Source organism: Falco naumanni, chromosome 7 (genome assembly GCF_017639655.2).
Source record: "Falco naumanni isolate bFalNau1 chromosome 7, bFalNau1.pat, whole genome shotgun sequence".
NCBI classification, from domain to species: domain Eukaryota; kingdom Metazoa; phylum Chordata; class Aves; order Falconiformes; family Falconidae; genus Falco; species Falco naumanni.
In genome coordinates, this window is record NC_054060.1 from 70,430,604 (window position 1) to 70,448,504 (window position 17,901).

The window sequence follows — 17,901 nt, forward strand, 5'->3', positions numbered from 1 at the left end:
TTCAGTTGCTGCTGAAAATTAAGGGTTAATTCTTGTTTAATTCACTGTGGCTCAGAAAACAAAGCCACGATTTTCTGCGGTGATAACAGGTGCAGAAAAAGGCAGAGAGGTTTGTGTATTGGTAAAGTCTGAAGAAGAATTTCATATATGATCCTATTGCATCCAGGGAAGATAAATGGAGTTGAAAGAAATTTTATTTGTGCTGAGCCTTGGATGATAAGATCCATTTGAGGATTAAGACTGACAAATCCAAAGAGATAAGTGCATTATTTTTTACTTCTTCCATTTTAACAGAGAAGATCTAATGGAAAGACGTGTATGTTGTTAGCAAGAATCAACTGTGGAGGAGGGGCTGAGCGCAGCACAGACCAACCTGCCTAATAAAGGGAGACTGGGAGCAAAAAAGCAAATTTTTTTCCCCTGTCTGATCATGGGAAATGCATGCCTTTCTCTTTGTATCAGTGTATGGATATAGGAAGGAGACTCTCTCCAAACAAAGGGGATCCTTGCCTTGTTTCAGAATGCTGATATACATTGTCTTATGAATAAATGTATTGAGCCATCCATCAGTTGTCCCAAGGAGTGTTTGTTTTGCTTTGCTGTCATGGCCCTCTGCTTTAGGCAAGCTAGACTTGAATTCTGCTGCAGAGGGCTCTGGAGTTTGTGGCTGTGCAAGACATAAGCCTGAATTTCAGCAGTTTTTTTGAAATTCATTATTAGAAGGCAGAGTAAAGAATGTAACATAAGCAAAAAAGGGATAGCAATATTTATTAAGGAGGTCAGGTTAGGATGTCTGTATCTTATTATGCTTCTGGACCTTAAAAAGCCATGGACTTGTTTAATTGGCAGCATCATAGAAGTCAGTCATGCATGTGGCTTCCTGGCAGCTAAGCAAAGGGCGTATAGTGCTTTCAGTAGAGTGGTAGATGCTTTATAGTAGTTTATCTGATACCCTGGTGTCAGAGGTAAAAACTAGGTAACACATTGACATTAAGAAAAACAAAATCAAAACCAAAACAGGTAAGATCTTTCGGTGGCAACACACCATTGCCATGAGTCAGGCAAAAAAAGATAATTGATTGATTTAGGTGCTGTTCAGTCTCAGTAAGATGCTTGTAATCAAAAAGGATGAAATGAAACTTCAAGTTCTTGTTCAAGGTCAGATTGTGGAGCAGAAGATGAAGGGCAGGTGAGGAAATGCAAAATGTGTGCAGCCTGAGTTGTACTGCTCTTGGTTTTGCTCTGCTTCTACCTTCCTCCTGTTGCTGCACCTCATCTGCTGCTCTGGCAAATACAAGCGCAGTTTTGTAGTTTTCTACATTTGTTTTAATGCTCTGAGTAGTTTCAGACTGTGCGTAGGCTTTGCTTGGAGGTGTGCTTTCAGTGAACTTAGTACAATGTGGTGGATTGGCTGTGCTTTTCAGGCTGTATCTGTATTACACACTTCACCTAGCTTAGTTTGCTTAAAGCCTGTTCCAAAATGAGGTACCTGCACTGGCCAGAGGCTCTGGTATAGCTGGAGTTATGTTGGCAAAGCTGTGCACCCTCTGCGATTATTTTGGTGGTATAACCTGTATCTGTATGAGGAGCACTTTATTTACCAGCATAAACTTTACATCTGGGCAGGCACAAGGTGCAGATGTTGGCTGCCAGCAGGGCTATACCCATCCAGCAGAGATCAGTACTCCTTTCTGAAGCTCTGTTCTCTGCAGCCCAGGTTAGAGTGGCTGTGAAACTGAATTTTACCACTCCTCCCAGTAAGGTTTCTGTTGGATTTAGCACGTGAGATGTTTCTCTTGTTGTGTGCTTTCATGGTCAGTCAGCCTCTGCTGACAGCATCCATTCAGTTGAAAATTAATAACTACATTTTAGGCTGGTGCCTGATAAACCCACCCCATCTGCTCCAGCCTTTCCTCCCCTTTTACCTGTCAGGATGGAGCTTCATGGATGGCAAGGTTTCCCCATGTAAACAAGGGAACATCTGCACCTCCACCCCATGCAGCCTTTATCAGGGCTGATCTAATAGCCCAGCTTACCGCTTGGGCTAAGCGGAGGTAATGGCTTGAAATTTATTGGCATCTTGAGAGGCGATGCATCTAGTTGAGAGCAGAAATGTCTCTATTGAGTTTAAGAAGATAAAAAGCAAGAGTTCCTGCTGAGTTTCCCTACCAGCTTGTGCCAACTTTCTCTTCTCCTCCAGCTTCAAAACATGGTTGTTTTTTTTCTTCTTTCTTGAGTGCCAGAGAGAAGACAGGTCTTGCTCTGCCAAACAAGTAGCAGTCAGCACTCCCCTGCTTTTCATTGCTCCCCTTCGGGGTGGGAAGGCCCTGGGCAAGGGGTTGGCTGGTGATGCCTCCGCTTTGGCTGGGCACGGCGCTGCTCGGACCAGGCGAGCGGTACAGCGCCGATGCCAACTGGCGGCAGCAGCATAGGCTGGGGGCAGCCCGCTGCTGCTTTGACTGACAGGATCCTGGCGATTGCCCCATCCAGCTTTTTAATGTTGGCACACCCCAGAAACGGAGGGCAAAGGTGGAATTTAAAGAGCATTATTAAATAGCAGCAGCTTCCCTGAGAGAGCAGGAGGGGAAGAGGGAAACACTGGGTCAATAACTAGGATTTTGCAGAGCAGAGGCTTTTAGCGAAAAGTTTTCTTAGCCCTCCAGGGCAGGTACAAATTAACTGCCTAGCTCTGTGCTTGTGTGTTGTGCCCTGAGCGCCTCCTTCCCACAGAAGTACAGCAGCTTGATGGGCGAGGAAGAGATCATCGGGAAAGATTCCTTGAGGCTGTTGACTGTCACGCAGCCTCTCCTGGCACACTGCCGTAAGTAAATACTGAAGCGGTGGCTGCAAGAGGTGCTGCAGCACTGATGTGCCAGCACTGACAAGTTGGAGGGGGAGCAGCAGCAGTGGGCCCGAGGTGGCCTCTGCACTCCACATGCAGCTCGTTTGCTGAATGCTCTGAGGGCCTGGGGTTTCTCACCGCCCTGCTGTCTCTGAGCCCTCTTCTCCCCTGCTGAATTCAGTGCTGAAGAAGCGGCTGTGATGTGATGAACTGAGCTGTAGGGAGGAGTTCAGTAGATGATGTATGTGTCCACTCCTGTTCAGGGAGGATGGAAGAGGCACATCGAAGAGATAAGCAGTCACTCCTAGTGCAGTCTTTGTGAAAATAGAGAAGTGCGGATTCAAATTACTCAACCAAATCTTTCCTCACACTTCATGGTTACAGGGATGTAGAACGGCAGCAACCAGCTGTTTCTTCAGTGACTGTTTCTTTCCCTTTGTATGAGAATCATCTTTTGTGTGCAAGCTTAGCTACCTAGACAGGTTTTATATCTCTAAAGGAAGACTTTTTATCTTGCCGACATCCCCTGAACTCAGAGGAGGGGTGGACTCGCTGAAATGGCAGAAGACTTCTGGAGTCTCCTGTGAAGATCACCAGAGGCACGGTTTTCTACAAACATAAGCATAGGTCAAGCAACTGTTCTGTGTAATCCAGGCTGTGCCATGTGGCCCTAAAGGGAAGGGTTAGAACCTTTCTTGCCTGGTGAAATGACACTTTATATGTTTATATTGCTGCCAAGAAGGGAACAGCTTGCTATACTTACGTTGCCTGTTTGGGCTTAAGCTTCCACAGGGATGTTTTGAAGCTCCCACTCCTCACGTTTCACAGCGTTTGTAAGTTAGGGAAACAAACCAGTCAGAACTCTTACTTCAGAACTGCATCTGGAAACAAATGCAACTGCCAACTTTATAAAATGCTGAGTCGCCACATCTACTGGTGTGGCTGCGTATTACTGAATTAGCACTGTAGTGATGATTCTAAGGGCAAGTTTGACATGGATTATGGTGAAGAACCTGGAAGCTTGCTCTGACTGCTGGCAGTGATTATGGGCCGATAAAGTGGGATGCAATACAGTATGTCTCCTAAGGAAAATGCCACCCTATTAAAAATAAACCCTCTGGTGGCTGTGGTAGAGTGTGGTGGGCACCTTAAAGATCAGTGGACTTTTACAACAGTGGTTCTAAACTGGTTCCTGAACCCTTGGCCATCAACATGGCTGTTACACATGGCCTGCAACTAGTCTGTGGGCCAGCCCTAACGAAAGGGAACTGGTGAATTATAAACTTTATGCATTTGAATTCGTGGTTTCAAAAGTCTTTGAGGGTTGGTGGCAATCTCTTGACTTAGAAACTGGAGAATCCTGTTTGTGTAAGATTCCTGTAATAACTTGAATGTTATTCCTAGAAGTTTAGAACTACAAAGCATGGACAGTGCCACTGGCAAAGAAGTGTGTGTCTCTGATATGTTTTCAGGCTGGCTACTAGGTTGAAATACCTCAGTGACTTTATAAGATTTAGCAATGGAAGCACAAAGACCAAAAAAAATATATCTGAAAGGAATTAGCTGTGATCTATGGAGAATAATGCTTCCTGGCAGGCTTCTTGACCTTCTTTGAAGAGAGGGACCTGCTGATGTTGAAGGAACTTTTAATTTTTTTTTCCCCCACTCAATGGATAGAGTAGGGGGTCTTGCTAATGGATGCAATTGCAACAGCCAGTCTGTATGACTGCATCAGATTGATTAGCTGGGTCCCGGTTACTGCTGCGACTGGTGATTATGCCAGTACAGCTGCTTTCTCTTTTTATGTACTAATTACCACACGCACGGATGTCATCACCCTTAACACTGCATGGAGTTGTCCCATTAGCGTGGGAGTGGGAAGCAGCAGGGGAGGGGAGCTCTTCGGTGTGACGAGCTGTTTAGAAGTGAATGGAGTGGAGTGATGAAGCAACTATTCTTATGCAGAATTTTTAAGCCATCCTGTCTTTGAGATTCTGCCCTCAGCCAACATTTTTGCAGGCTGTCAAAACCAGACCCATGTCCTTGGCAGCACTTTCCACGGGGTGCTATTTACTGCAAAGCACCTGGATGTTCAACAGGAGCTAGCAAGGATGCTGTAGCCAGCAAGTCTCCCTGCTTGGCGTGGCAGGTTGCAGAGCATGTGAGAAACTGTGCAAACTGACCTGCCATGGAGGGGAGCTTGCAGCCAGCCCAGCAGGGCAGCTTCTCAAGCAGTGATACCTTGCAGAGCCATTCCCAGGAGAAGACAAACTGTTTGTTTCTGAATAGCTGAAGAAAGATACAATGGAAAACCTTTGCAGTTCATGAGAGATTTGGAATGCTTATTTTATAAATGTATGCTCCCAGCTCTGGCAGACCCCTCCTTTTCCCCTCCTTCCTCCTCCTCCTCAAAATCCAGTGTTCCCATCTCAGAGTGCACCATAATCTCCATGGTAACAGGTGCTACCATCGTACATCTGATTATATTTTTTTCCTCTTCTTCTCCCCCTTGCCCGCCGCCACCCCCCAGCAAGCAAGGCAGGGAGGGAAAGGGACAGACATGACAGAGATGGGTAAGAGCTAGATAAACCCCTGAGGGCCTGCTCCTTCCATCCAACCACCCAGCTCCTTTGGGGGTGCACTGACTGCTGACTGATAGCCAGGGTGATGAGTGACCAGCTTCATTCAGAGAAATCCTTAAGGATGTTTTCTCCTCTAATGTGGCCACCTCAGAGGAGAGCTTAAACGTGTTGCTGATGACAGGAAATAATGTAGCTATATCGTTTTGCTCTGACTTAACTTTGCATTACAGTAGTCAAGATGAAGGTTCTGGGCACTAGCTGTTGGAGGATGTACAGTTAAGTGGTTTCTGCTTCACTCTTCTCAAGTTAAATTTCCAAACAGACAAGATGTGGGGTGGGCAGTAGAGCTATATAGAAAAACAGCCCCAGTTTGTTATGCTAGCTGATGAGTCCCACCATAATGAATTCTAATTATTACTTCAGGCCACCTTAGCAGCGCAGTAGTGGTTGATCTGCATCCCCATCTACCTTTATCCTGTTGTTCCAGCACATCGTCATTCCCTTCCCTGCTTCCTGCTCTAGCACCATCCCCTTTTCTAGGGAGTCTGGAAGAAGGGGTTTATGATGAATGAGTGGCTGCCCATCAGAAAAATCTAATGAAGCGTATCTTTCACCTGAGACATATCCCATTGAAAATCTAGATTTGAAGTCTGCTACCTGCAGTGGCTGCAGGTTTAAACTCTAACTAAATTTCTACAGAAATTCTGTTAGTGACTTGGACTTGTAAATGCAGTCTTTGGTCCTACCCTTCTGAAGCCATGCTGGAACATGGTGAACATGGTCTGATGGCCCAGTACACTGAAGCAGCTTGTCCCTGTCTATTCCTGGTAACCAAACCAACTTGTTACCCTTCTTTCCATATCTCATGCCTTTGTGATCTACCTGTGTCATTTTCTGGCTAAACGGAGTATTGTCAGCGATATGCAGTTCTGGCTGCTGGATGGCAGGGTGCAGGAAAGTGGTGTGCTGTACAAAAGACATTAGCTTCTTGGAGTAGGAGAGTATGTACACAAGTATAATCTGTTCCGCTTCATCGTTCTTGCCTTTCAAGCTCATAGGCTTCAAAAACCAAGCTAGTGCAGACTAGAAGGCAGAACTTGCCTTCACGTGCACAAGGGTTTCCATTCACCCGCATTAATGCAGCATTTGGGAAGCACCGGCTTGCAGCCATACTAACTACCCGCAGTCTTAGCAGCTGTTCAGCTTCTTACCTTACTGCAGGTAGGAGGGACGGTGTTGGAAGGGGACCTGAACTGAGGGATTTGTTACTTGTGTACTTTTGTTACTCTCATAATCTCTAGATTTTTGTTTTCTTCTGTGCGCTGTCGGTGTGGGTGTTGGTTAAACTCTAAAACATCATCAGGAAGCTGTTTAAATGTTTTAAAAAAGGAAATAATCGTGTATTATTTTTGCTTAAAGTTTGGTTTGCTTAATAGAAACAGTAAACTTTTGATGCTGAAAGCCCATCTGCTTGCCAGTTTCCTGTTCCACCCCAGTGACCCAAGATGAGAGGTGAAGGCCAGAAGCATCCCAGTTGTCTTGCTTTCTAATGACTATACTGCTTGTCCCAACCACTTCGTTGAATTAGTTTGAATAGAAGGACTGTGCAGCCCGCTGAGTGACAGGCAGCTTTTCCTGGGGGTGGAATTTCTCCTGCTCTGCAGCTGTGTGCCAGTTGATCTGTTAAACACTTAGGGGCACATATCTGTATGTTTCTGGCAGCTGCTGGATTAGTGCTTTCTTGCAATGTCCTGCAAAGTGACAGGTCTCCTTGGGCAGCTGCACTGCTGCAGGGAGATTGGACGTTTGTTTTGAGCCTGTTTGGCTCTCCCACCCTGTACTGTCCTTTGAAGTAATCTCCTGTTATTGTTTCAGAGAGTGTTCAACGTTCTGTACCCCATGCCTGCCGACCAGAGAAGACATGTCAGCATAAACTCTGCTCGCTGGCTGCCCGAGCCAGGCCTGGGATTGGCATATGGCACCAACAAAGGGGACCTGGTGATCTGCCGACCAGAGTAAGTGCTTGTTTTACATGGGTATGCAACTGCTTTGGCCATTCTCTTCCTAGGGCCGTGGGGATAAGATGGCTTTTTGCTGCCTGAGGCGTTGTGATTGAGGGACGCAAAAAAACTAACTCTTCATATCCTTTTGGACTGCCACAGTGTTTACCCAAGCCTCTTACAATCAGTGTTTGTTTTGCTGATTATAACAGCTGAGGCTGTTTGAAGTGCATCTCATAGCTCATTTTATTTCCTGTGTGTCTCTAGGTTTTCTGGATCCTTTGTTTCATGTATGTCTAGTGCAATGTCTTTCAGTCTCTTTGGATTTATGGACTTCTAAAAGTTACCAATGCCAACAGCAAATGTGAGCTGTTAGTGCTATGCTTGCTTTCCTCAGCTTTCATGGACCCCTTGGAGTCCACCAGCTAGGTTGAAAGCTGCTGAGCTAGAGTTAGCAAATACTTGTTACAGTATTCAAACATGAGATTCTATGAACTGCAAAGATTTTTGTCACCTTTATGAGCAAGCCAGCGAATTGTTTTGGTCCTCGCTTGAAAGCCCAATGGTGCGACGTGTAGACTTTAGCTCTTTTATTTATACAGTGCCATGAAGGGTGTAACTGTCCCTTTGTAAACTTGCAATTAAACGCTAGCCAATTTAGATGTGGTGTGACATAGGTGATGACTGGGTGTCTGAGATGTGAAACATTGCTTTCAGTGTTCTTGGAGACTCTGCACCACACTTTGTTGAGACCCTTTTTTCCACGGTGTTGTGCAAGTGCTTCTTTTGGAGCAGTGTTTCTTCTGTGATGCAGGAACACTTCAGGGGTTTCTTCGCTTCAGTTATTTCCTGGTACTAAACCACCTTGATATTCTTTTGGGTTATGCTTCACATGTTGAAGTGTCTTGTAACTTAAAGGCTGGCAGCTAGAAATTTGCAGCACTGCTGGTGATCTTACCACATGCATGTGGACTCCATCTGTCGTGCCTAAGATCAGACATGTGGTGCTTGAGGAGAGTCATATGGTCAGTGTAGAACCACTATCTTAAATCAGAATTAATATATAGACAATTGTAATAGTGACTAATTCAGTACAGCCTTCTGGTGAAATCTGTGGTTGGAATTCAGATTGGACCAATTTCAGTAGTACAGAATGCCTGCGCTCTTCAAACAGCCCTCTTGTTCTCTTGAACATAATCTTTCATCAAGGCCTTATTTATACATGAAGTTCTACAAGATATTATTATGGAATAAGCTATAATCACTCTCTTCCAGGATAAGTGCCTTTCTTCAAGAATAGTTGCTGTACTTTCTAAGCAGAATTATTCAGGAATAATGGCTCTCTTATTCTCGAACTCACAAGAGTAAGTTATTTTCAGTATAGTGAAGTGATAAGATCTAGTCTACTGATGAGGGCTCATGAGATGAACTTGGACGAGAACCCAGGGAAATGAAATCTCCCTGAGGGTGGATGCTTTGATTGAGTACTGTGGAGCCTGGTCTGGCTGTCCTGGCTTGCCGCACCCCATGTTAGGTATCCATTCTGGTGTTTGCAGTAGCCCCAAGCCAAGTGGCATGTCTCTTCTTGGCACCTCACTAATTAAAGACACTCTCATGGGATGTTATGGAAACGCTGTCAGCCCTTCTGCAGCATCTCTTGACTTTCTTAGCTCACCATGTTGCTAGGGCACTCCTCTATCTCCTTACTTCTGTCCCAGCAACAATCATGCACAACTCCAGCAAATATAAATTGTTTGTATACAAACATAAAACAGGGTGGCTATAGAGGTGGAAGATTTATTGGTGGTTTGACAGAAACACTTCAGTGGGTTTCCTGCTGGTGGATTGGAGTGACCAGTGCTTCTGGTGATTATTGTGGACCTCACATGGACTGGTGGTTCTTCTTGCAGCAGAACACCTGATACGTTCTGTTCTTGACTGCAACCAACAGCAGCTGGAGTGACTTACAAACCTCTGCATGAAGGTGTAGGTATTCACAGAGCTGAATAATTTGCACTGAGGCTCTAACATCAGAACACACAAATGAGTGAGGCTCTGTCAGAGCAAAGTGGCTTGCGGCTGTGATATCTGCCCCAGATCTACTTGGAAGATCCTCAGAGAAAGGAGAGTTCCTGACATGTAGATGCTGTCTCAGTAGTTCCTGGCTTAATAGACTTGGTTTGAGGTTGGCATTTCTGTTGACTTTAACTTGAGAAGCGAGGGAGGAAGATGAAAAATATTTGTATAGTTTCCATGTACAGTAACAGAGAGGAAGAGAAATAATAAAGCATTCGGCAATTGATGGAGTACTATATGGCGGGTAACCTGGCAAACAGCAGGGATCACAAAAACACTGTACTGCTGAAAACACCCCCACTGTTCTAATTTGGCAAAGAAAAATGTGGTCAGTAACAAACAACAAAGATGGTTGTAATTCCCTGGGTCTTTATTCCCATGTACAATAGAGGCATTTGCAACCAAGTACTATAGGGTACACATAAACAGGTTGAAATAGCAGCTGTGCCTCAAATATAGGATTTGAAAACTATGTGCTTACGGAAAATGAGATGAGTAAACTGGAAGTACATGCTGACCGGAAAAAAAAAAAAAAAAGCATAACTTGAAGTTCCATGAGCTCATAATGAGAGGCTATGCAAGTAGTCCTTCCAGAGTTCTAAAGAAACAGTAATTAAAATCAAAGGGTTTGGGCTGTATTGCCAAGTTGGAGTAGCACTGATGGAGTTTTTCTTGCAGATGGCAATGGGGAAGGTTATGTTATGTTGACAATCCATAATGTGAACTCAGTACTCAGCTTTATGGGGTATATTTTGAAAAAAAGGAAAACTAAACCCATGGAAAAGGGGATGGAATGCGTTGTGATTTGACTAAGGTGGAATATAGCAGGTTGGATACCTGTCCTTGAGAATTTTATGTATGTGTTTTTAATTAAAGGGTCAGCTAAGGTCTTGCTCCTGGTCTAATACATCTGTGTCTTAGTAAGGCAATTGCTGCGTTGGAACTAAAATAAATCTAGTTAATTTGTAAAGAACTATGATTGCAACAAGATCTGGTAAAGGGCGGGTGAAGGCCTGGCTAAAGGAAGGAATACAACGTGGCTGAGAGCTGGACTGTCCCAAAAGAGGTCATTGATGGACTCTCTTAAGAACCTGTTCTGGGACTGGTTATTAATACCTTTACATTAATGTCTTGTGGGGGTGCGTGGAATAAATTTGCAGAGGATGTGACATTAGCCTTGTCATTGCAGAGAAAGATCAGAGTGTTGCACAAGAATTGGATTGCCTTGAAAGTGACTGGAGCTATAGAAATGAGAGCTTAATAGTATAAAGTGCACTTAGTGACTAATAACACTGAGCTCAGTAGTTAAAATAACAGAGGAGGAAAAAGACCTGAGGTTTTAGTTGATCATAGGTGATTAAGCCATCAATATGCGAGGCTGTAAAAACAACAAATTTAGTTCTAGGATGAGACGCAAGATGCTTAACAGCAGAGATAGCAAAATGTTAGTATCACTGTAACAGGAACTAGATAAATAAGCTGGAACAGTTTAAAATTTGTATGCCCATATTTCAGACTGCCTTTAAACGAGTACAGTAGTTAAGAAGAGCTGCTAGTGGGGTCAGTGGAGCATTTTTATGTAAGAAAACTTTCAGCTTGGGGTCTTCAGCAGGGCTAAAAAGGGGAGGATTAAGGAGGGGTTGATCCCAATAGTTACAATGGAATCTTCCCTAACTTCTTCCCTTCCTAATTTTTATATTATTTCTTTGCTTCTAGGTGGAGCTTGAGTGACTCTGGTAGTACAAACGTTTGTTACTGACAGTTGTAAAATTCTCTCGCTTTACCTTTAAAGGTACAGTCCATACAAACAGAAAGCACATGCTCAGTGAGGGGTGGTCGTACCTTGGAGCCAGGTAGCTTTGAGATGGAGGTGTGCTTTGGTGTGACGGTGAGATTATAATGAGCAAAGTTCATCCGAGGAAAGCAATTCTGCCAAAGTTGCTGGCTCAAGAGCTGACATTATATCCTTTACCTTCCTTGTTCGACAGCTACCCTGGGGTTTTTCGATACATGATACCATCAAGTTCCCCATCCTGCAGGGAGTACGAGAGAGCCTGGCCGTGGTGTCTCCACACTTCAGCCCTCCGTTAGGTTCCTCCTGGTTTCAGTTCCTCTTAGCATGTACTAAGGTTGCAGGTTGTGTTGCCTGGGGAGCTACAGGGGAGTAGATTCCGTGCATACCAGCCGCATTCCACCCTGGAAGTAGCAGCTGTGGTACTACTCTAAAATTTCCTTAATGTTATAACTAGTCATTTTTCCACAGAGATGGTTATGTAGCCTTCCATAAATCTCTGGGAAAGGAGAACTATTTAAATGTGTATCCTTTTTATTAGAGAACAAAGAAGCACGAATTGCCCATGACTAGGTCGTGGCTGCGAGCTAGGGGACGGTGGCTAACCAGCTGCTGCCAGCAGTAGCCTGTAGTTGGTTGGATGGCTGCAGAAGGCTTAGCTGTTCAGAGATGCAACTTGGCTGGCTTGCAGAGACAAGTGTATGACTTGAATACTTGTGACTGGGGCTGGGACTGGCCTGCTGAGCTGTGAAGCAGTTCTCAGTATTTTAAACCCAAGGTTCATGTCTACACAGGTGTTGACAAGTTGGCTCTCAGTGCTGTAGGGAGGTGGGGTGATGACAGCAGTATTCATCCACACTTGGAAATGCACCTAATGAGCCTGAAAGAAGCCTGTAAGGGACTGGAATTTGTGAGCCAGTAGCTCTGAGGATAAAATGAAAGTTTTTATTAGCCAAAAATATAACCCCTAGCAGGGTTGCATTCTGGTGAGCAAAGGAAAGAAAGGACACTGTGTACCTGCTTCCTTAGATTTAAGAATGACACCCAGCTCACAAAAATCATCAAGTTGTTTGCTCTGCTTCTTACGTGAATAAGTTGGAAGAAACTAAATTTTAAAGTAACATCAGGAAAGTTCCTCCTTTCCCAAACACTCAAAGGCCAACCACCTTACGTTGTTTACTGATATGTTAGATCGAACGTGCAGTATCAAATACAGACTTGTATGGAAAACTCGGAGATGCCAATTGTCAGTGAGTAAGTACTATTCCGAGTAAGGATAACAAACAGCAAAGGTGGTGGAGCTGGTGTTCAGCATGTCCTTCATGTGTTCTTTTCATTTTGCTGGTTTCATTTGCTTGCAAGTAAACAAACTATCCATCATAGAGCAGGTCTCCAACCTGTTTATAATTTTGTCTCCTTTTCCTGATGAGTTACGGTCCTTTTGAGGAATGGTCTGTGTAAACGAACCCAGGGGACAGCGTTCCTGTAGGACAGGAACCCAACTTTTGGAAACAACTTCTCTGCAAGTGACCAACAAGACAAGCCATTTCTTCTCATAAGTCTGAAAGTGTGAGGTTTACTTTACATCGTGAGGCAGCATAGGTGTCTTTGGGGGATGCTTCATGCTTGTCTTGTTGCTCTTTAACCAATTGCGGTGATAACAGGCTGGAGTAAGGCTTCACAGGCGAGTTTTGCTGATAAGAGTTTTGGCCCTCAGATGTGGATTCGAAACAGGTTGCAGTCTGTATGAGGTTGTGACAGCCTGTTCCTTTGCTGAGGGTCTCTTCGTTCAGTGTATAGATGGGCATCAACTGGCATATGTATTCAGTCACAAACCCGCTGTCTGCTTGCACACGCCTTCACGTTACCACGTGGCAGTCTGCTTTTTTGGGTGTGAGATGGGTTTGTGTTCAGTCCGGCAGCGTGGTACTGAAAGGCTCTGAGCCTGCCATGTTTTAAAGGGTGGGCACCACTGAGCTAAATCACGACACCAAATTCATGCCACTAATACTTGTTGGGAGAGCGGCGCCACATGGAAAAGAGAATCCCTTTAGGCACACCACTTGAGGCAGGGTACTCCACGTAGCAAATGAACTACCGTGTACTACTCGCTGGCCTGGAGGCCTGTCGCAGGCAGTGGTACAGAGCAGCATGAATTCCCCCTGCTCCTCTGCTATCCTCCTGCACACTGACTTCTCCGCCTGGCTGCTAGTGCTTTTCCAGCCTCCCCAGGGCTGCTTCGCGTGCTGCCTGTCATCCTTTGTAACTGTGACCGGTGCTAATGCTCTCTGAAGATTTTTTTACATCTTCTTTGGCTCTATGTAGTTCAAAGTTTGATTCTGTTCCTGAATCTTTGGGTTTTGCTCCACTGAATGAAATCCACAGCGTCTTGTACCATAGAAATACCTCCACTGAATTAAAAAGGAATTTGTTTTTTAGGGCCCATAACCTTTCCTATCCTGTGACATCCAAACAAGAGCTTTCCCATCCCTGGTGGGGCTTCTCAAACGTTGTCTTGTAGAGCATGCGCAGGTGAGACCGAAAGTGAGGAGGCGCAGGCTGTGTGCTGCCCTTGCGGAGGAGTGCCCTGGGAGGAGGGCAGGGGTCTGAGTGTCACTGGTATGTCGTTTCATCTTGAGCGCTCAGGAGCAGGTTCTGGAAGGGCTCAGCACTCCCATGCTTTGGAAAATCCTAATCCAGAAACCTCAATGTTCTGAGAAAACTGTTTCAAAACCAAGTACTCGAAGTGCCTAGTCCAGGGCTAGCTGTGTAATGCAGGCATCCGCAAGAGAGGAGGGATTTCTTCAGGACAGAGCCTGTGGTAATGGACTTAAAATACCCCCTGAAAAGATGCCTGTGGTTCAGAGGCAGCATCCCTTGGAATTCTTCATTGGGAAGTAGGCGTGGGGAGCCTCAAACTGATTCAGTGCTATGCAGTGTGCATATTTTAATTCTTTGTGGTGAGATCTGCCTCTAACGTGAAATTAATCTGGGAAAATAATCTCCACAATAAATTCTTGTGCTTTGCAGAGGATCATTGCAATTGTCTGTCCATGCCAATGCCGTTTTGTATTTTTTTTTTTTTCCTCTGAGAATTGCGTATCCTCTCATTAGTAATGGGGAGAATGTGTCTGCCTCTGTTTATCAGCGTTGGTGAAGAGGTGGTGATGTCTCCAGCTGCCTGGCCCGGCTCTGCTGGCTGGCTCCATTGCCGGGCTCTTCAGCCTCTGGCAGTGATGCCCCCCAGCAGCACAAGCCCTGCTGCATTGTTTGCCTTTTAAGAATAACTTCTGAAGGATGGAGTAAACAGAGACAGAAGAAGGAGCTGCCTTTCCTTCTTGTGTAACTGAGGGATGTTCGCAACCCTGCACAGGGAATGTTCTCACAGCTGTTAACTGGTGGCTAGAGATACTGGTTATGTCTGAGTCCTCCCTGAAAATGGCCTTTTGCAACAGCGTCGGTACAGTGGCCTTTGACCGTGGCCAAGTAAGGGAATGCATGTCATAGACCTACCAAATTGTTCAAGGTTGGAAAAGACCTTTGAGATCATCGAGCCCAACCGTTACCCCAGCACTGCCGAGCCCACCCCTAACCCGTGTCCCCAAGCGCTGCAGCTACACAACTTTTAAATACCACCAGGGATGGAGGCTCAACCACCTCCTTGCATGTCACATCGTTTCTGGGGACACTGCAGTAATTTTAGCTCAGACCCAGATAAGTGTTGGCTGGCTGGAGCAGGAGTTTGCCAGGGCTGGCTCAGTGGGGTACTCATTGGCATGAGGTTTAATTTTGGGAATTCCACTAACAGCAGGAGAAGGTGAGATGATGTCCTGAACTTCTGCTACATGTTAACCATAAGATGCGTTGAATTTTCTAAATGAGGATGAAAGAGGATTTTGATTGATAAAAGGACTGAAAAAGGGGGGAAGGCAGCCAGTTTTGCACTAAAGATGCATCCTGAAAGCTTACATTTGGATTTTGTTACTCATGCATTTAAGAAAAAAAAATGAAATGAATTATTTCCAAACTGTGCAGGGAAGCCTGGATATCCTGAATGCCAGGGGGCTCAGTCATTGCGGATGCAAGAGAAGTAACATGGTAATGTGGAGGCTTGAAACAGTATTTCCATTCTGATATTGGGTTTTATTCCACTTCTATTTCCGTTTCTGTATGCGAATTTGATATCCAGGATGAATGATGGCATTAGGTAGAAGATGCCCTCATAAAATTCCACTTAATATGTCTGTGAATCCTAAAGATAAATTTTCAGAGCTGCTTTAAGTCTTCAGTTATTAGCAAGTTCATTTCCCTCACCCAATTCTTCAAGATACAGTGAAACACTGACTAGTTAGTGACGTTTATTTTCCACCGTGAGAAAGGGAACTTGGTACAGAGCTCTGTGCTAAAGAAACTTAACCTGCTACTTACCACTTTGTGTGCTGTGTCCCTGGACTTCTGCAGGTCCTTGCTGCTTCTCAGACTGGGTAGCAATCTTTTTTAGAGTATGGCCACGTACTCTTAAGAACAGTTATCAAATGCTTCACTTCTATCTATTCAGATCACACCTGCTGCCTTTTCTTCCTTTTTTCTAATTGTATCTACAAAAGCAATTAAATTTCATGCAAGCAATTATTTGACTTACTGCCTACTGCATGTAGCTCACTCTTTCATTGTTTTCATGTATCTTCTTTTTTCTCTTTGTTATATTACTGTCTTTAAGGACAAAAGTTGCACTTAGGAGAGAGTAATTGCAAATTTAAGCATGCCTTTCTTTTTGAAGAATGCCGCTAAGTTGGCTTTTTTGACCTTTTGTTACTTCCTCAGTTTTTTGTAACATTAAAAATCACGTGTGAATGGCTCAAAAAAGTTAATTTTTTTTTCTTGTTGTTATTTTCTTAATGAGTGCAGCTACCTGCTGTCTCTGGCTTCTTTTCGTACTCCCTAATTGCATAAGTACCCTTGGACATTTTGTAAGTGGAGACATCAGAGTGAAAATTCAGTATCACGTCCGCTTTTAGTCCGTCATTGATTTTTGTCCTTGGCCTCACTGATGAATAGACCTTTTTTCATTCTAGTACCATTTTCCTCCTGTTTATTTTTAGAATGTCTTGTCCCCCTTTGGCAGCACCAGTCCATCCTGCTTTCTTATAACCTTTCTTTTCTCTGCAGGTCTATACTAGACCTCCTCGTTCAGTTGTTTATTCCCTTGGGTTTCCAATAAGATCATCCTTAATTTTCCAGTCTTTGGTCCAGTTTGTGTGATCTAGTTTTATTTGTTGTCCCTTATGCCTGTGTTTTCCAGTGGTACTGTAGTGAATCCAGCTAGGAAATAAAACAGCTAATTTTTTCTTCATTTTCTTTTCCTCTTTTAAATCCTTGAGCTATCTGGTTCTGTAAAGGGTTTCAACTCAATGTCTACAAACTGTGAGTAATTGGAGTAATAATTGTGGATTTGGGGGTTTTGTTGATTTTTTTTTTTCCTTCCTTTTTTTTGGAGCAGGTTTCCCCTGTGTGTTAAACAGAGCACTTTTTAGTTGGCTAATTTCAAAGCTGCTGAAGATTAAAAATATAAAACTTGGCTTACCAGGTGGATCTCATTGAGACTGGAACAAGCCAAGATCTTGGTTCTGGAGCTTGGCAGCTTTGTGTGTGCACATTGCAATGCTCTATTGAAAAAAAGAAGGCATTTGCTATGCTTGCTAATTTTGAACGTTTATTTTGAAGTTGATTTCTCCTATTCTAGATGCATTTTCCTGGTTTAGTTTGTTGGCGTAAGATCTACAAAACAAGCCTACTTCAAAGTCACTTCTGGATCAACGTAAATGTTGAGGTTCTGCTGAAATGCTAATGGAAGTTCCGAGATGACTAAAGAGTGACTTTGGCTCTCAAGACTTAACAGCAGTTTAAGATGTTTAAGACCTTAGAAGGCTTAAGCAGTTTGCGCTCCCCCAAAGACTCCTAACATCCTAAATTGTCTAAGCCACTGGAAGAGCTGATAGATCATGAACAGCTTAAGATATTCTGAGGGTTCAAAGCTTATCTGGAGTATAGTCTGCCTGTAATCACTTTAAGCAATTAACAAGGCTTTAGGTTTTTAGAGGACTTTAAGCAAGTTATCCATGTTTAGAGCTTGGTTTAAGGTGATACCAAACTAAATTGTCCTTCTTTAAGGAACTTAAAGCTCTGCATACTGGAATCTGTTACTTACCTTCCAGAGGACCCCTGCGTGCTACTTGGTGTCATTGGAGCCAGATAAGTGAAGGATACCCTGGAATACTGGCAAGATTTTGAGTGAGAACAACATCAGTGAAAATTCAGGGAATTCTTATTTGGTCTGTTTCTGCCTTGTTTTTTTCCAGGCTATTTGGCCTGGGTGGGATGTTCTTATTCACATAAATATGAGCCCTTTTTTTTTTTTTTTTTTTTAATAGTGCCACAACTACTGTGTAACGCAGTTGTATGATACACAAAAATCTTACGAGTGTTGTAGGAGCAAATGTTAACTCTGGGTCTTCCTTGGACACGAGTGTTTTGTCCATCTGCTTACAGTAGTGCACTAATTCAATTATTTTGCGTTTAATGATGGCCTCAGTATCCCTCCTCCAAATT

General features: G+C 44.0%; 1 protein-coding gene across 7 annotated transcripts in view; it reads left to right on the plus strand.

Annotated features, from left to right (window-relative positions):
- AMBRA1 (autophagy and beclin 1 regulator 1) overlaps nucleotides 1-17,901 on the plus strand; it is a 135,555-nt gene that overhangs the window by 99,019 nt on the left and 18,635 nt on the right. For all 7 annotated transcript variants that reach the window (XM_040600285.1, XM_040600282.1, XM_040600287.1 and 4 more), the window contains one exon: nucleotides 7,300-7,439. In XM_040600285.1, coding sequence (XP_040456219.1) covers nucleotides 7,300-7,439 — 140 coding nt within the window. The remainder of the gene's footprint in view (nucleotides 1-7,299; nucleotides 7,440-17,901) is intronic.